This window comes from Psittacula echo, assembly GCF_963264785.1.
Source record: "Psittacula echo genome assembly, chromosome: 6".
Classification (NCBI taxonomy): domain Eukaryota; kingdom Metazoa; phylum Chordata; class Aves; order Psittaciformes; family Psittacidae; genus Psittacula; species Psittacula echo.
In genome coordinates this window covers 18,904,554-18,932,435 of record NC_137743.1, presented here as the reverse complement: position 1 = coordinate 18,932,435, position 27,882 = coordinate 18,904,554, and the positions used below count along the sequence as shown (strand labels likewise).

The 27,882-nt window shown below is 36.1% G+C and overlaps 1 protein-coding gene across 2 annotated transcripts; it reads left to right on the top strand.

The window, feature by feature from the left end:
• On the top strand, positions 1-27,042 carry PCGF5 (polycomb group ring finger 5; the record flags this gene model as incomplete). 2 transcript variants are annotated; one of them, XM_080620849.1, is made up of 9 exons in its annotated part: positions 1-112; positions 11,261-11,357; positions 15,810-15,865; positions 15,989-16,048; positions 19,270-19,418; positions 20,668-20,766; positions 22,363-22,452; positions 24,376-24,435; positions 26,708-26,755. In XM_080620849.1, 9 exons carry the CDS (start codon positions 1-3, stop codon positions 26,753-26,755), a joined length of 771 nt encoding a protein of 256 aa, XP_080476975.1. The 2 variants fall into 2 exon arrangements, with proteins under 2 accessions (XP_080476975.1, XP_080476976.1); XM_080620850.1 differs by lacking the exon at positions 24,376-24,435 and having other exon boundaries at positions 26,708-27,042.
• Between the last annotated feature and the right edge of the window lie 840 nt (positions 27,043-27,882).

Sequence of the window (27,882 nt, the reverse complement as noted above, 5' to 3'; positions counted from 1 at the left end):
ATGGCTACTCAGAGGAAGCACTTGGTGAAAGATTTCAATCCTCATATCACCTGCTATATCTGTAAAGGCTATCTCATCAAGCCAACTACAGTAACTGAGTGCCTCCATACCTGTAAGTAGTACTTTGCAAAATATTCCCTTCTTCATAAGTGATGCTTCCTTGAAGCGTTTAATATGCCCTCTATGCCAGTTTTTGTTTCTTTCTGAAGTGTTGCATGAAATGCCATGCAGTTTCTGGTGAGGTTTCCAGATCATCCTTTCCAGATGCTGATCTGCCATCTGGGTCATCTTGAGGGTATGTCAACTCTGCTTAACACCTTGCAGGGTAAAAACACCCCTTTTCTTTTCCCCAAGCTAGTGGTGATTATGCTGGCTCTAGAAGGAAACATGTATCGCTGTGGCCTGGCTGATCCCAAGTAAGATCATTAGGTTGGGTGTGGTATTTTGATAATGTAACTAGGCTTTTGAAACTAGAGCTATATATCTGTTGGCAGTGTGCGTGATGGATACACCAGTTCAGTCAGTACTGGTTCACATCTCTCTGTAGTGTGTTCATGGCACAATGCATAGAAATACTTGAAAGTTGGCAAAATGTTTATTTAGGGAATAGATCTCTTTGAATGAAACTGACTTGGGAAAAAATAGGTTGTCTTATGTTCCTCATACTTCTAAAACATTGGTATATATGACATATTGAACATATGAATGCCCTATCACACTCAGTCTTACACAAGCTAAATCATTTAACTTTTTTTTTAACATTCATTCTTGAATAGAAGATAGTTTGCTTGGACCTCTTGAGAATTTGTCATCTTTCCAAATAAAATTTAAATTATTCTAAAAGAAGAATAAGGGGAGCTATATGTTTTCTGGTAGCTTTCCCATTTTTAAGCCTTTAATAAATACCCGTTGAAAGCCTTGTGTTAGCATTTCCTGTCAGTTCTGTGCAGTGTTGTTCTTGCAGTTGTTACTGTCTTCACTGTTAATTTTTACATTATGGTGTTCTGTCCCTAGTATGTCAAGCACTAGAAAATTAAAACAATCAAAGCCATTGTGCAGCAGGAAAGTGACATACGTGTCATCTGGGAAACATGGTGGGATGACTCGCACAACGGGGATGCTGCAATGGATGGCTATAAACTCTTCAGAAGTGATAGGGAAGGAGGAGTGGTGGGGAAGCCTGTGTGTTAGGAAGCATTTTGATTGTTGAGAGCTTAATGATGGTGACAATAGGGTTGAGTGTTCAGGGGTAAGAATCAGGGGGAAATCCAACAAGGCAGATATTGTGGTGAGATCTCGTTATAGGTCACCCAACCTGGATGAAGAGTCAGATGAAATATTCTCAATGCAGTTGGGAGAGGTCTCACAATAGCTGTCTCTTGCTCTCATGAGTGACTTCTACTTTGCAGATGTCTATTGGAAATACAGTTCAGCAGAGAGGAAACAGTCTAGGAGGTTCCTGAAGAGTGTGGAAGTTAACTTCCTGACCCAGCTGGTGTGTGATCCAACTAGGGAAGGCACCCACTGGACCTCTTGTTTGTGCACAGAAAAAGACTTGTAGGTGATGTAATGGTTGGAGATCATCTTGGGCATAGCAATCACGATAGAGTTTTCAGTTCTTAGAATGGCAAGGTAGCACAACTGCTACCTTTGACTTCCAGCAGGCAGACTTTGGCCTGTTTAGGAGCCTGGTTGACAGAGTCGTTTGGGAGGCAGACCTGAAGGGAAAAGGAGTCTGGGAAGGACTTTCTGGACATTCATCAAGAAGGAAATCTTAAAGACACAGGAGAAGGCTGTCCCCATGTGCCGTAAGTCAAACTGGTGGGGAAGATGACTGGGCTGACTGAACAGAGAGCTTTGGCTGGAACTCAGGAAAAAAAGGAGAGTTTATGACCTTTGGAAGAAGGAGCAGGCAACTCAGGATGACAATGAGGATGTTGTGAGGTTATTCAGGTTGAAAATTAGAAGGCCCAAAACCCAACTAGAATTTAATCTGGCTACTTCTGTAAAAGACAAAAAATTACATTGGCAACAAAAAAATTTTGTCTATAAATACATTGGCAACAAAAGGAGGGCTAAGGAAAATCTCCATTCTTTATTTGATGCAACAAAGGATGAGGAAAAGGCTGAGGTGCTTAATGCCTTCTTTGCCTCAGTCTTTAACAGTAAGACCAGTTGTTCTCCAGGTAGCCAGCCCCTGAGCTGGAAGACAGGAATGGGGAGCAGAATGAAACCTCCATAATCCAAGGGGAAAAGGTAAGTGACCTGCTGCACCTTTTAGATACACACATGTCTATGGGGCTGGATTGTATCCATCCAAGGGTACTGAGGGAGCTGGCAGAAGTTCTTACCATGTCATTTTCATTTGTAAGCAGCCTTGGCTAACTGGGGAGGTCCCAGTTGACTGAAGTTAGCAAATGTGATGCCTATCTACAAGAGCGGTTGGAAGGAGGAGCTGGAGAACTGCAGACCTGTCAGTCTGACCTCGGTGCCAGGGGAGGTTGTGGGGCAGATCATCTTGAGTGCCGTCACATGACACATTTAGGACAACCAGGTGATCAGGCCCAGTCAACATGGGTTTATGAAAGGCAGGTCCTGCCCGACCAACCTGATATCCTTCTGGGACTGGGTGACTTCCTTAGTGGATGAGGGAAAGGCTGTGCATGTTATCTATCTAGATTTTAGTAAAGTCTTTGGCACCATTTCCCACAGCATTCTCTTGGAGAAACTGCCTGCTCATGGCTTGGATGGGGTGTACTCATCACTGGGTGAAAAACTGTCTGAATGGCCAAGTCAAAAGAGTGGTGGACGTACATCCAATTGGCTCCAGGTCTCAAGTGGTGTTCCCCAGGACTCTATTGAGGCCAGTTCTGTTTAGCATCTTTATCAATGATCTGGTGCATCCTCAGTAAGTTAGCACATGACACCAAGTTGAGCTGAGAGTGTTGTTCTGCTGGAAGGTAGGAAAGTTCTACAGAGGGGTCTGGACAGGCTGGATCAGTGGTCTGAGGCTAATTCTGTGTGTGCTCAGTGCCAGGTCCTGCCAGGTGCTGATTGTCAGCCAGCTGAACATGAGCCAGCAGTGTGCCCAGGTGGCCAAGAAGGCCAACAGCATCCTGGCCCATATCAGAAATAGCATAGCTAAGTATTACTATGTGTTTCATGGTATTATTCTTCTGTTTTGGGTTACTTGGTAAAAGAACTTAAGTTCTGGAGGAGAGAAGTTAAGCAAAGTGTGCTTATAAGAACTTGAAATAAAACAGGAGGGAGAGAGGTATATTACCTATTATTGCATTATCTCTCCCTTTAAAGAAAATTGAAAAATTCCAGCATTTGCTTTTTTTTTTTTTTTTTTATGGTTGAAGTTAATGAACAGTAGTAACTTCTAAAAGGTTGGGGTGAGAGGAAAAAAGTTGCATTAGAAATTAGCTCAAACTTAATAAAAAATACGTTTTATTATGGTATCTTTCTGTTTAGATAATTTATATGTGTATTTACTTTCGCTGCCATTATAAAACTGTGTCAGGAGGAGCTTTTTTTTTTGTCAGCAGCATCTGTTTCTTTTGTTCACTTGTAGATCATGAGCTCTTCAGTGAGACAGCTCTGCTACTGCCTACTCCCCAGATTAGCACACATGAATTTTACAGAGCTACCATATAGTTGCACAGGTCTCCTCACAGAAAAGATGCTATGTGTTTTGGTCATTAAGTAGAACTGCAGGAAAGGAGGTGAAGTTTCTTTAAAGCAAAGTTTAGTTGCCAAAATACAAACTTACAAAGAAGGAAAGGAAAATGAAAAACTTAAAGTGGTGATACGGAAGTCTTACATTTATAGAGTAAAAGGTGATCTGTATGTGGCAGTATTCAGGAAGATACTCTGATAAATTGCTTTACACTTTGGCTTTTAGAAAATATTTAAGCTTTTTTGGTTGGTTGGAGTTTTTTTTTGTTTGGTTGGTTGGGGGTTTTTTTCGTGTACAGGTATGGTTCTTCAGTCATATCCAAATAGTTACCACAAAGTGCAATGATTTTAACAGTCCTTTAGTATTTGTCTTGTACTACTAATTGTGGTAATTCGAAACGGTGTTGCACAGATGATCAAAATCTGCAGATATTAACAGTTTAAGAAGCAGCATGAATTCATTAGATATTGTGAGTACAACGTATTTCTCTTGTCAATATGAAAAGCCTTGAAGTATTGACCTAGATGTTCTCCAGCGGTTGTAGAGGAACTAATATTATCAGTAGTAACTAAATCAGTGATTAATTCACATAATCTGTTTTGCTGAAAAATAGCAAACTAGCTATTTTAAGTAACAAAGTTCTGCTCTGAGGAATATGTTCCTTTTTAATAAGAAATGTTTCTGTTGAGTTTTTTGGAAATGTTGGACAGACAAGTCCACCATTTATTTACTGGGGAGAATAAGCGCAACCTGGGAATCACCATTACAAATTTTCCTGTCTCTGTTGGGAAGGAAATGCTTGTATTACAGCAACATAATTCATTATTATGCAAATTCAGCAATTTGTTTCTTGTTTGCCATTTGTAACAGAATGGTTTTGTCTTAAGGACTGAGACCTTTTTTTCTAGTCTGTTGCACAGTTGCCAAGGATGTTCAGGAACTACCGGTTGAAGCAGGCTAGATGTGAGCTAAGGGTATGTCCTATCCTGTCTTCTGAGTCACTCCATTGTTTACTGCAGTGTGCGCTTACAAAACTTGGAAAATAAGCTTTCCTCGGGAATGTTCTTTAGTGTTCTAAAAAATATCAGACTGTTTACACAGTCTTAGAAGTGTTGATTGGAAGGGACATCTGGAGGTTGTCGAGGCCAACTTCATGCATGAGGCAGGTTAGTTGCCAACACTACACAGCACTGTGCCAGGTAAAGCCATGGCTCTGTACAGCTGAGTTGTCAGTTTCCAAGTGTGGAGACTTCGCAGCCTCTCTCAGTAACCATTTCCAGTGCTACACTGTCTACTCAGTGGAGGAGTTCTGAATGTCCTACCAAACAAATTTTCACCATTGCTCCTTGTGGTACTGTTTGCCACTACCAAGGAGAGCTGGGCTCTATCACTCCTGTGACTGCTGTTCAAGTGGTATAGGTTGTGGTTAGTTTACCTACTAGCCTCAACCATGATTTGCTTTTGGTAAGCTGATGTTGCCTATTCCTGAGTTTTTGTTTCTTATGTGGTTGGAAATTGATTCCAAGGGACATCATGTGATGGGTCATCTTTCCAGGGAGCTAGGGGAGACTGTTTAGCTGTAGTTACCTGGTCATCCTTCCCCTCTTTCTTAAAGGTGTACATAACACACTACCCTTTTCCAGTCACCAGACACCTCCTATGATCACCATGATTATCGTGATAAACTTTCAGCTTAGTGAATCCTACCTGGCTTATAGTATGAATGCATCCACCTTCCTGTATAATCTATTCCTAAGTTTTTCCCCTCATTCATTACCAGACCCACATTTTGTCGGAACTTCCTGTCACTGAAAGGCAAGCTGCCATCTGCACCTGTATTCATCACCAGTTTTTCCCTGTTTATGAACAGTGAATCAAGTGTTGCATTACTCCTAGTTAGTTTCTCTAGTATTTGCCTTAAGAAATCATCAACTGATGCAGTCTAGGAACTTTGAGAAATGTCATTCCATGCAGGAAAATGACCAGAGCTGTAATCTTCAATATCAAACCAATAATCAAACAAGCAGAGATTTTTTTCAGATTTTTGCTAAAAAACTTATGCTCTCACCGAAAGATCTCAAAAGAACTATACTGCAGCGAAACTTCCCACCCTCGGACAGGCAAGCTGATCTGCTTTCATACTCCTCCTGCAGAAGCTTCAGTCAATGGCATGTCACAGATCTTAAAGGTTAGCAGATATGTCTTATTCTGAAATCGAAGATTTCAACCCAGAAAGTGTTTTTTGATCACCATGTACTGAAATTATCTGTCCTTTTTAACAGAAGGGAATCCAGTCTGACTTCCTCTGGTAATTGTAATTAACAGAGGAGTGAGTAGTCTCACATGTATGTTTTCTGAAAAGGGTGGGTAAGTATATTAAAAGTTTTCTGTCCTGTTTCGATGCAGACTCTTTCCCTAAAAGTAAGTGCTTTTAAAGCAGTTTTAAAGTAGCTAATTAAATACTTCATTAAACATAGCAAATACGTGTGCCATCAGTGAGATGGGTTTGATGTTCCAGTACCTGTGCTTATCCTGTGCCCCTCCTTTGCTCACTGAATTAAAGAGTGACTTGGAGAGAGGAGATCCTTGAAAGAACTCAAAGGATGAATTCTAACGAAGAATTTGTGCCACAACTAACTAATTAAACTTTCTCATGTAAAATATTTTGGTTTAAAAATGCAATACAAATTTTTATGAATGAAATGTAATGTGAAGTTTTTCTCGTTGAACAGTATGTGTGTAGATAGACATAAGATGTATTTTTTTTGTTTGCACAAGATGACAGATAGCACAGCCGGTTACAAAGGTCTAAAAGATTGTGTGAGCCAGGTATCTATGTACTGGCAAAAGCAGTATTGTGAACTATGCTATGGTTGCCAGCCAATTAGCATATGTCATGCAAGTACTCTTATCAGCTGTAGTAAATCACCTTTTATGTGAGTTTAACTTTTATTGTGATTCATCTAAAGTGTCATAGTGCAACCATGAAATCCAGGTCCTTATTTCACTGGCATGTGTAGCAGATACCTCAAAATTCTGCAAACTGTGTACATTTTGGTTCTTTTGCCTATTTGCTACCACAACATGACCTACTATAAAGCAAGTGAAGCCATGTCATTTTGTTAATCTGTACCGGAAGCATTAAAGAGTTTTTGTTAGGGTTTCTTTGTGTTTGTTTGGGTTTTGTTTGGTTTATTTTGTTGTTTGTTTGGATTGTTTTGTTGTTGTTGGGATTTTTTTCCCCCATAGGTGGTGAATTAAATATATCTGTAATTAAATTGTATTTAAAGACTGCCTTTTTCCCTACTCTTTTCACCCAATACTTAGACCTCATCCTGTTCTCTGAAACTTCAGTGGTAAGGCTTTGAAAAATGTTCAGTGTTTTATATTGAGAATGACAGAGGATGATTATACCTATCATATCTGAAAATACTGATTGATGATCATACTCCTACTAGGAGTATTATGTATCAGTTCATTATTCTTGAGTGCTAGAATTTATGTATATTTTTTACTTTCACATTGCTATCAGTAAATCACATTTAGTTTTGACAGGCAAATCCTCATAGCACCGTAGCTTTACATGAGAAAAAGCAAAAGTTGTTTTAGATTGCTGCAGTACTGATTTAACAATTTCAAGGGTTTTTTTCACTGTATAAGATGATCTCATCTTTTGAGCTGGCTGCACGTAGACTTGTTACCTATCTGTAAGTTTGCTGAGTAGGGAATACATCCATGGAGGACTGACTGAGGATTCTTGCGTCCTTATGATGTTTTGTCTATATATATTCTACTTAAAGATCTCTCTTAACTACAGATTAAGCTCTTCATTAATTATTAGTCACTTTCTTGAACCATGCATGGCTTCCAAGGGTGCCATCTTCTCTCAGAAAAAGTTATAAGGAGAGCATGTAAATATATTCAGACTGAGGAATTCAGTTTATTTCCATAGATTGGTTTATATTAGAAATATTAGTTAGAAATATTTCTTCAAGTAACATTAGCATGGATTTTAGCAGGCTTTATGTTTGGCAGCATTTAGTATTTGGGAGGTTTTGGGGAGTCAATCATCTGACTTCCAATAAGTGTGTCAGTTATCTATCCTGTGGCATAGAGTTCTTCTGAATAGTAACATTTTCAAATTTCATACAGTAAATTAAAGCCATAGCTCAGGTAGGTCCTATTTGACTTTACTTTGAAAAACAAAAAGCCTAGCAAAGCCAAATTTAAAATACCTGTACCATGCAAGTCAGTCCTTTTCAAAGCAGTCAGATCAGTGTCATCTGGTTATCACCAGTCTACGAGAACTTCTCTTATGTGTATGGAACAGAGATCCCAAGAGCAAGTGAAGGGAATTAAATTCTCTTCAAAGAATTTTAGGCACAGCTTCCTTAAAACACAGGAAGGTGCTTTTGGAAGGAGGCTAGTACTGATTGCTTACAGAAAGAAACCTCTCTGGTACTGATACGAAGCTACTGGTAATCCTTTTGAAAAAATTTTGTGCTAATCCTCTCAGAGTCTCCATTGCTAAAAATTTCCCAACTAAGATTAGTAGTTGGGCTTATCAGTTCCCAAATTAATATTGACCAATTGCATTTATACCATTTTTCCATTTCTTTTAGTTTTATAATTCTATTAAAATTGGTGTCAGATTAGAAGGACTGACCTAATACAGATGCTGCTGTTTATACCAGACAAGATGTTTACAACAACAGAAAAAAAATTAAAGACAAACCCCTTCCTTTATTTATAGGAGTTAGCAGAAGAGGAAATTTTTCTCCCTTGCAGCTCTCCATTGAAAAAGAGTTATCCCTAAGCACAGTTTCTATGAAGTCAAGTCAGAAAAGGTGCAGAGTATACCAAATCCTTTTGTTACTAACCTCAGTGACTTTCAGATGAATTTCCTTATGGCCATTATTCACAACTGTATTAGACTTCACAATTTCATCATCATACTAGCTTCCCAGACTTTTTCCCTTATGGTCTTTAAACTGAGACTCTCCAACTAATGGTATTTCCGAGATAGCAGATGATTCTTAACCTTGTGGTTCGCATCAGTATTGTCATCATCCATCGTCTCCACCTTCAGCACAATATAGATACCAGGATTATGAGATACCAAATGCTACATTTGAAGAGCTCAAGCGTCAGTAGCATATTTTACAGATTCCTTGAGAAGCTTGAGCAGAATATAGTTATTTACATTCTCATTGAAGTCATCCAGGAAGTGCTTATTCTAGGACTCTCAGACTTCTGCTATATCTGACGTCAGATTGAATAGGTTAATCCTGTTTTGTCCTTTGGTTTACTTCACACAGATCTAGTATCTCTACGTTTAATTGCTTTGATTTTCTCTACATCAACACTGTAGAAGAATCATACCCTAAAAATGTCCTGGGTTTGTTGTTTTGTCTTTGTTTTGTTTTTTTTTTTTTTAATAAGTAGAAAGAAGACATCTCCATTAATGAATGGGAAAGGTACAATTATTAACAATGTTAACTACTCCCATTTTCAACAATGTTAACTACTCCCATTCATAGCAATATTTAAAGATCCTGGTTTTGGTCACATTGTCTGCTATTTTGATCTTTCTGTCACGTGCTTAGAGTAGGACCTTTTACTCACTTTGGCTCAGGCTCACTTTTCACTTCTCAAGAAAAGCAAGATAAATTAATGACATGATACTATGATGTCCTATTTTGGAAAGAGGGGTTCATTTCATCGTAGCTTTCTCATGAACACTGTATCTGAATTTCATATTAATTAGTGTTACTGGCTGTTGGGTTTTGTTGAATTCAGTGATATGGCATGCTCTTGATTTAGGCGGAGGCTTTTTTTTTTTGGGCAATCTCCAGGACTACTGGTAGCATCAAAAAAGTAAAGGTACCGTAATTAGAGTTTAAAGGTAAGCAAGGGCACTTTTGGAGAATATTACATTATGTTGTTTGACCAGCTAATCAGACTCTATCTGAGCACTTGAATGGTGTTGGTGACTCCTTGCAAGTAAATCAAATTATAAAAGATCTGTGATATAAGAAGCGTTCTGTAATTACAGGTTCTTGCATTTGTGTGACAGTGCTAAATACCTCACAACTTGAGGTCAAGAAAAAATTAACTCATGTCCTTAGGGTTGAATGGGGCTATCACAGCGTCAGCATCCTCAGCTGTTCTGGTGTCCCGGTGTGCAGAGGACCGCAGTGCACCCCACTTACTGGGATTGTTTGGCAGGACTCCGGAGCTTCCTGAGCTTGTTTTACCAGATCATCGGAAATCTGCCCTGCATCTAGCTCTACTAGAGCCATTTAGGTTGGGGAAGGTGCCAAGAGCCATCCAGAGAGCTCTGAAATCTGTGTGTCCAACTTAAAGGGGAAAGTTCATGTAATTTCAGCCAAACCTATGAAGTTAACATCCTTAAGTTCGTGTTTTAAAGCAGTTGGAAAAAAACATCTGCACAGAGGTTTAATGTGTGTGTTTTATCAGTGTCATCTGAGTTGCAATAACTCTTCTAAGAAAAGATAAATGCAAGCTTTGCTTGTTAGGTGATATTTGTTAAAGGAATTTGAAAATTCCTTAAAGATTTTCATATAATTAGGATTTACCAGCTTGTTTAGAGGTACTCTTAGTTCATTAGGTAATTGATGAAAGAAATTACAGTGTTTCAGCAGAAAGCATATTGTAATTGCAGCAGTCCATTTATTTTTTCAGTCAATTTACTGATGAATTTGCAGTTCTCATTTCAGTTTAGGTGAAGTAATAATAAGCAAAGGATGGAGTTTATCTCCATGCAGAATGTTGTAATGCAGTAATAATAGCAGGCATATTTGTTCTCCTCAGCTTGGCTTCTATTTTCTTATTAATGGCAGTAAAGTCATCAGTCTGCAATTAATAATTTAGAAACAACAGAAGTGTCGCACTTATTTGGTTTAATTCCAGTTTATTGGATTTTAAATTCACACTGTTGTTGTTTTGGGTTTGTTTATACCTGCCATGGTTGTGATCCTGATTTTTCATTGCAAGATTCAATTATTAAATGTTCCCTGTAAGTTCTGTCAGAGCTTTTGAAGGCACTATGTCAAAAGGGAAACTTTTTAGCTGCTTTGAACCTGTGTACAATTTCCGTGAACCTTTATCTTACAGTGAGTATTTACAACAGTATTTTTAGCTGCCAGCAGTGCTGCTGGAAAGAAAACTGTGCATCAGTCAATCTCAAATCATCTGAAGTGATGGTTGCCTTTGCTGGGTTAGAGCAACCCAGCATGCACTTTCTCAGAACCTGCTCTTTACATGTGCTGTATGGTATGGTCTTTGCATTTTATGATGCTAGGAGAATTATAAGTAGTAAAAATCTTGCATACTTTGAAGCAGCACTTGTTTAACCTGTGCTGCTGAGCTCAGTGTGTTGGCCGAGCAGACCTAGCTATAGCTTTGAGGAAGAAGTGGATAGAATACGTTCCTTACTTGCTTTAAAATAATACTCGCATGAAGTAGTTAGCTGGTATCATTAGGTCATGCTCAAGCAATATTATTCAGATCTTAGACTAAGTTGGTTTTGCCCTTTTTTTTTCTTATGTCTTTCAGTTTGTAAGACTTGCATCGTTCAACACTTTGAAGACAGCAATGACTGTCCCAGGTGTGGCAACCAAGTGCACGAGACTAATCCACTAGAAATGTTAAGGTAGGATGACATTGCACAACATTTGCTGAAATGGAAGAACAGAAAATAAAATAAAAAATAATCTAAGTATCTCTATCCTGAAAGGAAATTAATTTTTTTTTTTTTGCTTCTTTGTATAATACATATATCAACTGTTCTTGGCCATAGATACTATCAATTTCGTTTCTGCCAGTTAAAGGTAAATTAACTTTTCAGATATAATAAAAGGAGGAAACAGAATGGAAAGATGCAGAAAGACTGGGTGTATTGTACAAGTTTAATTTTATTTTATTATTTAATTATTTAATGCCTCAAATAAATCAGATAACTTTTATTCTTTACATGAAATTAAGTTCTAGAATTTCTTTTTTCAAACAATTTAGGGCATTCCAAACTGTGTGCAGCTATTTTTAATTCATAGAGCAATATAGAAAATGAATCATACAAATAACTGAATGCTTTCCAAGGTGTAGACCTACCAATCTGAATTGAAATCTGCTGTCAGATTAATGAAAAGGCAGCGCTCATGAAAGAAAATTCTGACACCAAAAATACTTTTTCTTGAGATTTTGCATTTTTTATGTCACAGTAACACACATTTTTTTAAACAATTATTTTTCTTGAGGTTCTGGATTCTCTTTTCGCCATGTTACATTGAGACAAAGGTGATAACCTTGCTACAAGTATTCTACAGAGAAACTGAGAAATGTCATCATAAGTGGAAGAACTAGATGTTTTCCTAAAACGATGAAGCCTCTCCCTGCCCTCGCTCCCAACAGTCCCTCCCCTTCCCCCGATTTTTATTAATTTGTACTACTGTTGTGAACTTAGGAAGAAATATTCTTACATCAATGTCACAGTAAATATTTACATATTGTGTTTGCTACAATTTATCATATTTTGCTTTTTGACTGATACATGTGTGCATAGCAATTCCCATACTTCAGTTCTGTACTGAAAGGGTAGGTGAGACAGATTAAATACAGCAACTTTTAAAGGGTGTTATTAGCTTAAGTCTTTATCATCTGAATGTTTTTTAGAAGGGTAGGGCTAAAAGGGTTTATGTAGATGTTTACCTTAAGTTCTATTCTGATCTGTCAGTGTCTGAGGTGCTGGGTCAGTTGTAATAGAAGATTCTATATAGAGTGCATAAGGCTGAAAACAAAAACATTTTAGAAATATTTCTTTTATTCTGATAGGACCATTTCATAGGATCCAAAAAATGCATTTTCTGAAGCCTCTAGTAGATGTTTACTGAATGAAGACTATGCTCTAAGCAGGAAATGATAGAAGGGTGAGAAAAGTTGAGACCACAGGCCAGAAATGTGGGAAGAGCTATTTTCTCTGCAATTATTTCCTGAAACTCCTTTTAGAGTCACTGTGTTTATTTGCCAACAAACTGCATATAGCAAGTAGTTTGGTTGTATTTTATGAAACAGTTTTCAACATTTGCTAAAGTAATAATCAGAAAAGCCGATGAACAGTAATGGAATGATATTTTTTGGATGTTGCCTACCTAACTTAATATGTCTTACACTCTGACTGTAGAGGCCAGCCCCATCATTGCTCAAGAATGCAGTCATTTTCTGAGAAGTGGCGTTGAACACTCTAGATAGTATTTTTAACTGAGATCTTTCAGATAAACTGTATAAACCACTTTATAAACTCAGTTCTGAATAACTTCATAACTATGTGAGGTTTTCAGATGTATCTTTTAGTTGGCAGCACTTAGAACTGTTGAAACAATAAGCCAAAGTCTGAAATCCAACATTGAGCTCCAAAATAAAAATCTAGGAAGAGTGCTAAATTCTATACTCCCCCTTCCTGATTTAGCAGAATTCTGAATCATCAGTATTCACTACGGTCTGCAGTGGTCTGCCATGAAGGCAGGCTGCTTTTTTTCTTGGTAGCATGCTTCTTGGAGTGCAAGTTTTCTTGAGTGATAGTCTTCATTTGTTTCACTTCAGATAATTAACAATTATCAGGGAATGGCTTTGATCTTATAACTCATTCAGTATTATAGAAGAGGTGAAAAAAGAGAGGTTTGGAGGTTAGAAGATGTGGGGGTGCAAAGAAGCATGTCTAAAATATTAATGTTCCTGTTTCGGCATTAACAGGAAGTGTCATACTAAATGACTGAGACCATGTTTGGAGTTATGTCAAGTAGTTTCATTTTGGAATGGGTTTGATGCAAGTCTCAGAAATACTAATCTTTTGTTTAGAGTCCTTATAGGAGTGGATAATAGGAACACTGTAAGATACATCTGAAATGAAGAATCTTTTTATAATTTCCTCTTAGTTTTCCCTATCCTTTGAGTTTTCCTGTACTTAAAAATCAGTAAGTGGGGTTTTTTCCTAAGTTTTTAAAGTATTGATTAGTAGTATTGTTTCATACGGACAAATAGCTCTTTTTGTTTAGTTTTGAAAGAAAATGAAGTTATTGACTATAGCACGTCAAACCAGTTCTTGCTGCTAGCATTGTAGATTTGTTAAGTATAGTGGTTTTCTTGCTATGTTAGCATTACTAGAGACTTTTGATTTGGGCCATTGAAGACAAATTAGAAAGTGCTAAAAGGGAATTTTAAAAATAAATGTAGAAAACCAACATGTATTATGCCATCGTGAGGAGTAGTTAGTGGGATTTTTAATTAAATTAGTGTTGTTCTCTTCTTATTTCTTTTCTCTTAATGAATAAGTTATGAAGATTAGAGCTTTCTTACAGTGTGAAATTAAGCCCATTTCCAAGACAGGTTCCCAGTGCTCTACTGCAGGAACTTCATAGAAAGCAGTACCTACCCTCTAGTTGCATTAGATATTGATAAGAGGTGCTAGAAGAGATAGCATACCATTTGGAAAGTTAGACCTATATTGTTGTCTATCAGAAATTGAGTGCACAGACATCCCATGATTTTGGTTCCCTTCTTACCTGTGAGAAATTACTCTCTATGCTTCTTTGTTTTAGGAGAGGCCTGTTTCACTTGCTGAAGATTTTTTTTTTTTTTTTTTTTGGTACTTATAAGAAGAAGCAATTAGAATGCATTGTGTTTGTAGCTTAAACGTTAATATTCTTATGGTATGACTGTCTTTATGAACTAACAGATAACACAGGAAACTAGTCCCAGAACAAGGTAACTGGATAATAGGTCTGATTGTAAACTTTCAATTACAAAAGAAAATTCTGTAAAGGATAGCCTGGACTGCTTGTGTATTTGGTATAAGAAGAGAACTGTTGTCTACTAAAATGGCTTTTAGGCATTCCTCAACAATAAAATCATTCAGTCTTCCTATTTTGCCACTGTCAGTGAACAAAAGCTAGAGAACAGTCATATGTTTTTTAACAGGCAAATAGTGTATTGTTAATGACATGTACACCTACTTATCTGTATATATGCAAATGTGTGCATAGATATCTCAGTGCTGAGATTAAAAATTAAGGGAATCAAAAATATAACAAAGTCAATTATTGTATTGTAGCTTCTGACTGTGCATCAAAATACTTAATTTCTCTGGCCACATTACTTAGTACTTGGTTTTGTCCTGGGTTTTTGTTTAGGCTGTGGACAGTGGGAGTTACTGTTCACAAGAGAAGATGAAGAGGGCAGAGGAGAGAAATGAAAAAGAGTAAGATAGAGGAAACCAGACGATAAGTGAGACAAGGAGAGGAAGTGGAACTAGAAAGTGGATGATAAATTAAAAGGATAGGAGAGTAGGTAAAATTCAGAGAAAAGGGAAGCAAAATATTTTAGCTTCAGCAACAAAGGAAAATGCACCATGTCCTCTGGAAGGGACTGTAATAGCTGTTTCTGGCACTAATATCAGGGTAACAGAGGACGAGCCTGTGCTGCGTACTGTCGTCTGGTAGACAAATTCATGGCAGATTTAAATAGTTTAAATTAATTATGTTGGGCACTGAGAACTGTCTAGCCAGAGCAGCATGGATGCTCTGTGGTCTTCTTTCTCCTGCCAAGACTGGTTTGTCTGTGTTGTAATGAGTAGGGAATAGTCTGTTCAGTTTTTCATAACAGCCTTATTACCAAAGCACTTGAACACTTAATATGATCATGGAGTTTACAGTTTTCATGCTTATTACTCATGATCTGGGCCTTGAAATTTCCAGTTTGTTTCTTTTAGTAACACAATTGTTTGCATGTAACAAAAATTAAAATAATGAAAACTTTAGAATATAATGTTGTTTGTTTTTTTTCTGGCGGGGGGGTTTGGGTTTTTTGTCTTTGTACATTAAAAAAAAAATTCCTTGGTTAATTCTAAACCAAATCAATTCAGGTGGTGGTTGAGATAAGTGGTTGAGATGTTGGCTCTCAAGCTAAAATCAGCTGATTTTTTCAGGATACATTATTTATGAGAAATACGCAATTTATTTTATTATTCAAAAGTTTTTTGTTATTTAACGGCTGAAAATATATAAAATGCTAGTTTCTACTTAATGTGAAATGTATTTTTTCCCTTTGAAAGGCTGGATAACACCCTAGAGGAAATTATATTTAAGCTGGTGCCTGGACTTCGGGAACGTAAGTTTTTTGTTTGGTTTTGGGCTACCTGTTTGGGTTGATGGAGGGCACATGGTCAATTCTAGTGCTATACCTGTAGTACTGATTTAAAAATTCACATGACTGTTCTTTGATGTTAACTAGAGGAACTGCAGCGGGAGATCGAATTTTGGAAGAAAAATAAACCTCAAGAAAATGGACAAGGTGATGATTTTTTTTTTTTTCTCTCTTATCTGTGTGTTAAGTAACATTGATGATTAAGCCCTTTTTCTTTAAACAGTTACACATGTACATTGTTTTTACTGAATTCAAGAGATACTACAGAAACTGATAACAAATCTGCATAAACATAGCCTGGGCCTCCGTGTACTGCTGCTTATCTATTAACCACTTGTTTTACAAACATTACTTCTTTTATCATTATTTTAATTGCATTTCCCCAAGCTCTCACTTTCCGCACTCATGAAATTTTCCACTTGAATTCTTAATTTTCTTAATACAGCAAGATGCAGAACTACTTGAGTTTTTTACAGATTATTTTCTGTTACTGACTTTGACCAGCTGTTAAGTAGGAGGTTGTCAAGAATTAGTTATGACAAGTAGTAAAACAGCTTTCCACACATGCTAAACAATTGTTTTATATAGATTCCAAAATGCCTTTTTTTTTTTTTTAATTCCCCCCCCCCCTTTTTTTTTTTTTTCTTTTGGTAGTTCACCTGTGCACTTTCGGAGCTGATTATCGATGTGCTAAGTGAGGACTACACTCAACTGGTTTTATGTCTGTTTAATTTGACATTAGGATTTTGATTCCATAGTCTATTTGGTTCAGACATTTTAAAGAACTTTTGAAAGGCTCTGCTAAGCTAAAGAAATAGCTATTTTTAGTAAAGGATCGCTGTCAAGTAAATGTCTTGCAATACTCTTATGCACTCAGTTGTTTATAATATCTTCTTTTCAACTTAATAACTTTTAATTATCTTTCTCACTAGTTCTGTAGATTTGCATTTGGCATCCATTATAAGGGACAAGGTTCTTTTCTCTGTTATATAATTACATGAAGAACTGCAGGACAGTTTGTATGATATTTTTGTAGTTTACTACAACATACCATGTAGTGTATACCTATTCATTTTTTAAAAATACTTAGAAAATATTTTTATGAATTATAGACATTTTTTGACTGTTTAGAAAAAAGTATTTCTGCTATATATATATAAATAGAAAAATATATAATTTTCAAATTTGTAGAATGTGACTTCTTTATTCTTCTTGTTCTTACCTTTCTCCCATAATTTAATGGCAAACCTAATGGCAATCAGTTACTAAATGTAACGTGTGATTGGATTCTTTGGTGAATCAGAAGGTGGCTCTAACTCTCAAAATATATTTTTAAGTAGCTACAGATGTATCCGGCTCTGTTAGTGACTGTATCCTTGGGCTATGGAGATTTGGCTCTGCAAACCATTTGAAAGTCATGAGACAAATTATGAGCATTTAAACTATTTTCTGCCATAAACAAGTATTTAGAATCTTGCCTGAGAATAGATTATTTGGAGAGAATAATTTCAGTAAGACGGGACTGTTTCAGTTGTCAATACCATGCCCTGCAATGATGTAGTCAGTCTAGTTCAAAAGAATCCGCAGGTCACAATACAGTTCGCAACCTTGGCATCCAGGATCTGTAAAAAAATTGCAGGGCATAAAATTTTCACATCTCAAAAGAAAAAAACCCTCAGACAACAGCGTATCTCAGGCATTGGTGACTCCACTAGGAGATTGGTTACCAGAGAGAATTGATGGGTGATGATAGGAAACATACTGTGATTCAGAGAAGAAAAATCTCTATTGAGCCACTCCAGTTTGAACTGGAAAAGGAAGAGGGCAAACAGCTTTACATTGAGTCACTCACTGGCAATCAGTTTTATATTAAATTTCGATGAAAAGAACAGGAAATAGACAATTTCCAAGGTTTGCAAGAAAGGTGAGATTAAAAAGTGAGACACCAGTTTACTCCTTACAGAAAGAGGTGGTGGGGGTGGGTGTTTGTTTTCTTCTGACCTTCTGTTCTTGGCTTGATGTTTTTGACTTGGAAATCACTAAGTCCATTTTGGTGAGATCCAAACTTCTAATTTTCTTGTTTTGTTTTGTTTTTTTTTCTTTTAAATCATATTGAATTCTAATAACATGCCTCTAAAAGACCATCACATTGATTCCTGGAGGCTGCCTGTACAAACATCATGAATTCTAATGTCTACAAGGATTTTTTTTTGTAAATAGGCTGGTGCCATTTACGTGGAGGAGCATTTGAATTTCTGTTAGAATACTTTAAAAGATGAGATCTTTTCTGTGAGCATACCTGTGTCTGGAATGATTTTTTTAGTTGGATATTTGCTAGTTTCCCTAGTTTTCTACTTTCTCTACAACTTTCTGTAGTTGCTTTGCCTTTCAAGACATTTTAAACTGCGCAATTGTTTGCGCAAAAAAAAAATCTTCCTCTGTTACTCAGCAGTGATAACTGTTTAAAGTTGTGGATGTGTTTGCATTGCCGAAGGATCTGTGAATCATAGGCAGACTCCCAGGACAAATGCTTGTGGCAGGTAGACTGTGCCTGCTTGATTAAAAGAGTTTCTGAACTCTCACAAAAAGAAAAAAAGAATAAATCTATAGTTCTATACTGTAAGTTCTGTTCATAGCAAGATGATAGGAACAAAATGTGTGTATGATACATATTCAACTAAGTCTGTCAATAGCTGGTAGGGACATGTGAACAAATCTTTTCTAATTATAAAATACTTCAAAATTGTATGCAAGGAAAGTAATAAACGTAGCTTAAATCTCATCTTGAATATGTAAACTGAACAAATCACTGTGTCTGGGAACTTAGGCATGGCTTGGGACTTGTTAAAGTCTTCGTTCTATCTTCTCATTCTAACTCTTCTAAATAACTTTAAAAGTTTGTGGTAAATGTAAAAAAAAAACCAGCAGTATTTGATCTGGAAGGTTTTCAGGAAATGCAAAAGTGTTGAGATTAGTTATTCTACTATATGTTTAAAAGCATTATTTTTTGGCAGTGAGCTGCTTCACCATAGAGTAGGTTGAATGATCTTGATGCATGCTCAGTTGTGTGATTTTAATCACTGGACACAAACAGAAGTAGACAGCCATAACCATTAGTGGTCCATGAGCCTAGTAATTTTCTGTCACATAGAAATCTGTTGTTTCATATTCTATTAAAATTTCAATACTAAAACTTTTCAGAGATTCGTGAATTGGTAGATTTACAAATGCACTGAACTAAAATTGTATGAAGTTAATTTGAAGAAAAAATGTGCACTTGAAAATGAAGTATCACTTTAAATATGTTTATTGCTACTGTGACTTTTCATTGTCTTACACTTAAATAATATGATCTTCATATTTTACAGATGAAAGCCCAAAAGCTGATAAACCCAAAGTAGATGAGGAGTGTGATGAAAATGAAGAAGATAAAGACTATCACAGGAGTGACCCACAGATTGCCATCTGCCTCGACTGTTTACGAAACAATGGGCAATCAGGAGATAATGTTGTCAAAGTGAGTGGTAAAGATAATCTGTGCAGTTGTTGTTGTTGCAGAATAGCATCTTGCAGGAACCAAATAATTTTATAACCTTTAACAAGACACCTTAATGTGGTGATCTGTCTCCACCTCCTCACTTATTTAGTCCTTTTGTACGAAGCAGCATTTCAATGCATCTTGGAATTTTGCAAAAAATACAGTTCCATACAGAAATCCATCTGTGACCATGAATTATTTTGTCTTTATATGAAGTATAGTTTTGTAGTCTACAGCCTTGATGGTATATAACTGCATTACACAACTGATTACAGCATACCACAGATGTACTTAAAAAGCTAGCTGTAGGGGAGCTGCCTCACACTTTCAGGACTGCTCTCTTCCCATGCCAGCATGAAGCTGCTTTTCATATATGTTGTGCACTGAATGACTGGGCTCTGGATCTTTTGTGCCCTTGGGCAGGTTGCTTCTATCTGTAAAATGTGTAAAGTAATACCTGCTAGCTGCTGTTGTAAGAATTAGGGGTATTTGGTCTTTATTCATGAAGGGAAGATTACCTAATGGTATCAAATCTAGAAGAAGGTGTTTAGAAATCCTGTTTGATTTTGATAAAATATTATTAATTTACAAAGACAAGAATTATAAAAAATATTTAAAATTTGTCCAGTAAACCACTGCTTACATTTTCTGTGCTCTATGTTACATGCATAATTTTGAAAATTCTTAGTAAGAAAGTTTTGATTCAGCAAGAGAACATACATATGTGTTATCACCATATTTATGCTAAATAGTGAGAAATCTGTATCTCCATTGCCATGTAGGAGTCTCAGGTTTCCAGCTCTCCTGTTGAATCAAAACTGTTAGGCTCTCTCAGAATTGTAGCTTCCTTGTATTTCACCTAGATTATTTGAGGATTTTTTACTTCCTTTTTCTCTCAAGGACTAAAGAAATTCTAAGAAATGTCACATCTGTTTGACCTCCAGTGTTACTAACACAGACAGATTATTTAAGTTCTTCCTTTTGGTGGTTTTGGTGGGGTGGTTTGTTGGGGTTTTTTTTCCTCCCTTCTGTATTTTTGGATGGGTCAAATGAATTTGTCATCTTGTACATTTTGCAAAAAAGTGAAGAAAAATGAACCTCTTATGCCAATATGAATTAGATGAGAATGCAGTAAAATTGGTTACTGGTTGGAGAAAATATCGATTACAGGTGTTCTTGCAGTAAAACTTCTAACATGTTTTTTTCTGTTTTGTTGCTGTTGCTTTAGGGTTTAATGAAGAAATTTATCCGCTGTTCCACTCGAGTGACTGTGGGAACTATCAAAAAGTTTCTCAGCTTAAAATTAAAACTTCCAAGTTCTTATGAGGTACATTTGAAAAAATGATGCTTGTATTTTTATTTCCCTGCAAAGTATTAAGATTTTATGAAACTTTATCATGTTTGAACTTGAACATATTGAGAAATACTTCTTTTAGCCCAATCACTAAGTACTGTTCAATATTCCAGGTTACATTTTCTGCCCTTAAATGAGAAGTGATCTTTTTATCACAGTGACTGAAGTTTCTAGTTAGTGAACTCATACAGTTCTAGTAAATTCAGTTTGCTGCTCACCTGTGAAGGAACACATACATTAGGTTTTGATATTTTTCTGCAAAAAAGAAATGCCTTCTCTTTCCATGTGGCTAATGAAAAAGTCACTTAATACAGTTTTGGGCTAGTAGCTATTGGGGAAAAGGAGAGCTCAATTAGACATACAGCAAACTACTCTGCAGTTTATCTTTAGATATAAGAAACTATCCAACAATTACAAAGACATGAGGAATAACAGCATTTGAATTTTTCTAAATGCAGATACTTTTTTGCACCTTCTCTGGAATTAAGTGGAATTTGATGGAGAGAGAATCATGCACTTTGCTGCATGAGTGATTTGATTTTGTCCAAGGCTGTTCCCTGTGGGGACATCTTAACATGGTTGAAGTTGTAATGCATGGTGGAGCTGGGAAGTGTGCGACTCCTGCCTCTGCAGGGATACAGGAATTTTGACCTCAGCACAATTTCTTCAGCCAGTTCTTTTACAGGAGATGACAACTGTAGAAACTACAGGCTGCCTTTAGCACAAATGGCAGCCTTCCAGCTTTGGTCAGAGGTAGGGCTGAGTTGGGTCAGGTGCACAGGATATTGGAGAGCTATATGCAGGAGTCCGTCAGATTCATGGCATGCTTATCAGCCATTTTGCTGCTATTTGGTGTTGTTAATTATATTAATTTAATCCGTCTTTGGCACCTTAATGGCTATGGTGTTACATAGTATCTGCTTACTTCAACATTTTGACCTTTCTTTTTTTTCCTCTAAAAACCAGAAAAGCATTATGGCTACAGTAATGAAAGAATTGTGAAGTGTTTTCAGTGGAGGGTGAAAGTAAGATGCTATAATTCAGGTCAAACTGTTATTTTCCACAGTAAGATCCTTAACTTTTATTTTTCTTTTGCCTTCAGTTAATGAAGAGTAACATCTGTATACTCAGAAGTGTATTTTCTTTGTAATTTATAGTTATTTTTAAATTACTTTTTTAAATTGCCCTTTCTTAATGAAAATTACAGTAATTCTGTAGATCTTTGGTTATGAAAGTGTTGACATATCAAGAAGGCCTTCAAAATACAGCACAAGGCTTTCTCTACAGATACTGTGTAGTATTGCTAAATATAGAGAGTGTTTATCGACTTGTGATTTCCTGTGTAGTTTAGCAGACTTTCTTCTATTGACATTTTAATTGAAAACTTAGAAGTGAAAATAAAGTGGAATACTAGTGTACAAAATAGCATATTGTCAGTATGTTGCATTTATTCAGAGTTGATATGCGTGTTCGATGGAATTATTGTATAATGATACTCACTTAGGAGTTCATTTAGGCATTAAAATTTTGTGTTCCTATGTCTTACTGTTTGTTCTGTTGTATTTTAAGCTGGATGTACTATGCAATGGAGAAATCATGGGGAAGGATCATACCATGGAATTCATCTATATGACAAGATGGAGACTAAGAGGCGAAAACGTAAATGCTGTTACATTATTAAATGATGTTTTGGTATATTTATTATAGAAAGTATACATACTTTCACAGCTTGGTCCAAAATATATTCTGTGACCCTTCAAAAAATCCTTATTTAAAAATCCATTTTGCTTTTTTTCTGGATTTCTTATGTTAAACCCTACAAGTGAAACCCTGCAGCACATATATTGTGTGGATTCTGAAACTTAAAAATAGCAGGTATACTATACAAGGGATCAAGTTTACATGAAAGTTATGCTCAGAGTTTTAGGTCAGGTATCTGAAAACCCAAGCACTTGTTCTTTTTCTGCATTTGAATTTGCTTTTAGTGACCTTTTGAGGTTTGGGAATATGAATCCCCAGTAGTTGGGGAATCTGTATCCAGCAGTTCTTTATTAAGAATCTCTTTTATTCCGTCAGTAAACTGAAAGTGACACTGAAATGTTATTGGTGAAATCTAATTTTTTGTTACCATTTTTGTAATAGTCACTCATTTTTTTAGATATGCTGTGGAACCCTAACATACGGATAGCACAACTGAATGGGTTTTCCTTGCTCCATGTGTATATTTTAGAATATTTCATTTAGTAAGAGACATTTCTTTCAGGTCTGATATTCCACGTGATTTAGTGGCCCTTATATTGCCTTGTAAATTTAATTTTTTTTTTTGTTAGAAGTCATATCCCTATTTCTTTTCTTTGTTTTATACCTTTGTTTGTGTTTGTTTATTGCTTTGAAGTGTATGCAGATTTGTTGTCTATCTCTACCGTGGAGGTTATATTGGAGTGCAACTTCAGTTGAGCACTTAACATTTATACCTGTAGAAAATTCCAGACTTTCTGGATTTTTTTTTTAAGCTTCCTAGTACTCAGAATAAAAAGCATTGGGGCACAAACGGAGAAGACAGAGGATTGAGCGCATTGTGGAGTTAACAGTTCACAAGTTTCTTAAAGTTTTACTTTAATCTGGGGGAGGACAGATAGATTTTGATAGGAATTAGGGGAGTTAATATATATAGGCAAGTATTCATTAAATCTGAAAGGAATACTGCGCTGAAATTTGATGATTGCTGAAACCCCAATACTGTACCAATAATGGAGCTTGAAGTAGTATTTTTTTCCAATGCTGCCTTGAAACCAGTGGGTATTTGTTTGGCTTGCCCTCTTATATTTTAGCTAGCATTGGCTGTACTATTGGGAAGTGTTGAGGCAACAACTTTAGTGATAATAGAATTCTTTCATGACATGTAATACTGCCACCTCTGCCTACAAATGGACTTCAGGCAGTTGCATGGGTTTGAAAGCAACTGTAACTATCATCTTGATAAGAAGGATGTTGTTTGTGCTAGTTAAATATTTAAAAATTCTCAGAACTATCATTTCTAACAGAAGTTGAATATAAAAGTTGACAACTCTTGATAAAATTTTTAAGTTGTGTTTACATACACATAGTATAGCCAGGTATGTGTACACCTTTTCCTTTCAGCATTTTTAAATCACTCCCCTGAAATCAAGAGATGACAGAATAAAACCTGTACAAATTACATTGTACTGGTAATAAATCCAGTAACATCTGGGATTCTATGATTTTGTTTTCCTTAACTGTGTTGGGTCTTGTTACAAAACAGAAGTTGTAATTAATTAACAATCTTTTCTTTTGGATGAAGAGCAAGTAAATCCATTATCTCCATCTTTGGTACTATTCACCATGAGCTTGTACTGATGTACCTATGGACCTTACATGAGGTGGCATAGCAAAGGGAAAATATCCACTTATACATTAGAGAGGTCTTTCCTTTTTTAAATAAGTAAATTAATTTTAAGCTTTACATTTGAAAACTTAAAAAAAGAAAAAGCATTAAATGGTGAATGTGTATGTCCAGCTGTGGATGCCTCTTATCTGATCAGAAAATCATCTCCTTCGCAGTTTCGGTGTCAGAACTGCTCATCTTCGCAAGTCTGCTCACAGGATGGCACTTTTTATCAGGTAAGAGGCACTCACGACTGTACATATTACAGTCATTAAGGTCCTGTCAGCACTTCAATTGTAATCCAACTTGTGGAGTTTTTATAATTCCTTACTAGAAAGTGCTAAAGCTCTGTGAACAAGGCCTGAGCATTTTTGTTCCTTCAGAGAAAGCTTTATTGAATGAATAAATAAAACCCCTTCAGAAGGTTTAAGGATTTCTTTTACTTTACATAATGCCATTTGTCTGTTTATTAGAGAGATGTGATTCTGTAGGCTGATATCTCCATCAGCCTGGAAGGTTTATCTACCTCTTCTATTTCATCCTTCTTACTAGTAGCATTGGGCAGCACTGGCAAGGGATCAAAACTAAAGAGTGTGGGTCAAAAGAGACTATGTTGGTTTCATCTCTTTATGGCAATTCATATGTTCTTTTTAATAGAGTGAAGAAGTGTTATATTTTTCTAATACTGTATTCCTTTCACACCTTTTAAAATTAGAAATGAATAACACCTTATCTCTAGAATGTAACAAAGCAAAACCTCCAAAACTTGCAAACTGATGCTGATTTCTAAATTTCATTGATCAGTCTGGTTCATACCCATATGAAACAATATTTCAGTTTCCTCATTGAGAATTTTGGTTTGAACTAATTTCTAAAAGTTACTTTGGGAGTTTGAAATAATATTTTTGCTTGAGCCAAAAGCTGAAGTTAATGATGGAGCGTCACTTCCCACTATGGATGGGAATGACCTGCTGCAGTCATGCCTACTTCAATAAATAGAATTGTCCAGCATGGAGCATTTTATTTGTATAGTTGCTTTGTAATTTTGTGTGCAAAAACACTGAGCCTCACTGGTTTACATGGCAATTTCACAAGTGCCTGTGTGCACTTACAATTAATGTGAGTGCGAGTACTTTTAGAGGCTTTATATATATATATATATATATATATAGTACTTTTTAGACTTTATATAATCAAAATGAGAAACATGTGAAATAGCATTTAAGTGATGTGGTTTTCACATTCTATGCAAGAAAAACAGAGATCAAGTAGTTTATGATACTACATTTGTAGTATCATATGTTTGTTAATTGCAAATGCAGGCTGCACATGGTGCTCCCTGTCTTCTCTCCTAAATGCTCCTGCTATTATGAATACCTTTGGGTTTATGTTGTGATTTCTCTACACTCCAGTTTGTAAATCCCCAGCAAGTATGATCACATTTAGTTTTGGTGATCATTTCACTGTCATGGCATGGAAATTTCATGAACCTGTATAGGTCTCTGCAATGTATCTTTTTTCTTTCTTTGGTCACTGAAGTTCATCTGTATTGCATTTGAATGATGCGGTAAAATATTTCTGGGTTTAGTGATAGCTTCTGTAACAATTCTTTATATTTCCAAGTTCGCAATAACAAAGACTCATAGAAAACATCCAGTGTCCTAATGAAGTTAAGAGGAAAACAGCAGATTTATGTAAAATGCTAACAGACTGAAAAAATAAGACATTTAGTAAAAGAGGACTTTGCAGCAACAAGTGCTGAGAGCATTTTCTGGAAGCCCACCTATTCTTGCCTCCCCTTCCACAACAGTTTTGTCCAATTCAGAGATCCAAGCAGTTTATTTGCCCCCTTCCCCCCCCCCCCCCCCGGGGTTTTTCTTTTTTTTTCTGATAAGAGCTAATAAAAATGTATCAATAGATCTGAAGTTGAGGATTTGGATTTGTGGGAGAAGTTAGCCTCAGCTCTCAGAAAATCAGCTGATGGCTATTTGACCTTCTTTCTTATCTTTCTTTTTAATACTAGGGTAGCCTGGCTCCTGTTAACTAGTGCTGACTGCTAGTATAGCGATGAATCTGTGTATCTATAAAAATCAAACCAAGTACATCATCTGTAAATAGACTTTGGTTTAGAAAGTATAAAATTTCAAGATTGCTTTTTCTCAAACACAACAACACAGAAAGAAGAGCAGTTGTTTGAGCCCTCTAAGTACGTGTGTCAAAAGAGAATCATGAAATATATAAAAGCATATACAGGAGTTTTATATTAATGACAAATAACTGCAACTACCTGACTTAGAGATTGAATATGGATTATGAACTATGGATAGGGATTTAACTGTTGAAATATATAGAGTTAATTTATATAAATAAAACTGATTGTCATACACAGTGGTAATCTCTGGCTATTCTTAAGGCAGTCTTTAACTGCATTTTGCTATTATTTTTTATGAATTATGTCTTCATTTTTTCTTGTCTGTGTGTGTTGTTTTCTCTTGCTTTTGTTTTCAGTCTTACCCTATGGTACTTCAGTATCGACCTAGAATTGACTTCGGTTAGACCAAAGGGCCAGATCCCACTGAGATGAATCCTGCACTATTTGTTTACCCATCGACAGATTGCACAATGAATGGATGTGCCTGGATTAGGGGGGGACACAACCAGATTTTCAGCATGCAAATAAGGACATTGTCTTTCTTAAAATTGTCAGTTGCATCTCTGTTGTTTTTATTAGAGCAAGCCAAGTGCCATTCTGCTACTGAAATGTGCATAAGATATTTGTGTATCTTACGAGTGTGCTGCAAATCATAGCCAAAATCATGAAGTGTACAGTCGAGATTCAGAAACTATGGAATATTTTTGCTTGCGTGTTAGAAAATTTTTCTGGTCCTAATATTGATTACACTAGCAAAATGGCAGAGTGCTCATTCCATGTGCTGTTACAGTTTCACACACTTACTATTTTACTGGATATTGTTGTTTAAACCATAGAGTACTGTACAAATAACTAAGGATTATACTTTGAAAATATTTTGTATAGAAAATATATTTAGAAAAGTGGTGATTGGGCCACTACTTTTTTCTTGGTAAGTTTCTCATGGGTCCAGGTATAGCTCACTCATGAGTGTGCAACAGTCCTTTTGCAGTGAATGAAGATTAATTACCCTTAACAAGAGATGTAGGACATGGTAATTCAAAATGTTAATTTTAAATCTTCTAAATAGATTCTGCTAATATTGCTTAAAAGCATCGCAGCCTTTGTGATTGCACTTTACTATGGTTTCCCTAAAGATTGGAATTTGGGATACTAGCTAATTTTGGAAAATATCTTCTGGTCAGATTACATTTCTTCTAATAAACCCTCCATAAAAAATGAAGTTAAAAATACTGTAGATGTCTATGAAACAAATAAATTTCACTAGAAGACTACAGCAAAGACAAAATTTTACATAATTATTGCCTTTCATAGTAAGCATTTCCTTTTAAGATTGGTTGGAGGTATATAACACAAAAATAACATATAGCTTTAATTACATTATGTATCTCTTGTGACTACCTGGAGATTAGAATTCATTACAGAATTTTTCATTAGTTAAAGTCACATCATAAAATATTTCCATGAAAATAGAGGTAATGCAATACTGAAGATAAGCAGTCTGACCAAAATAATTGTTCAGGTCATTATT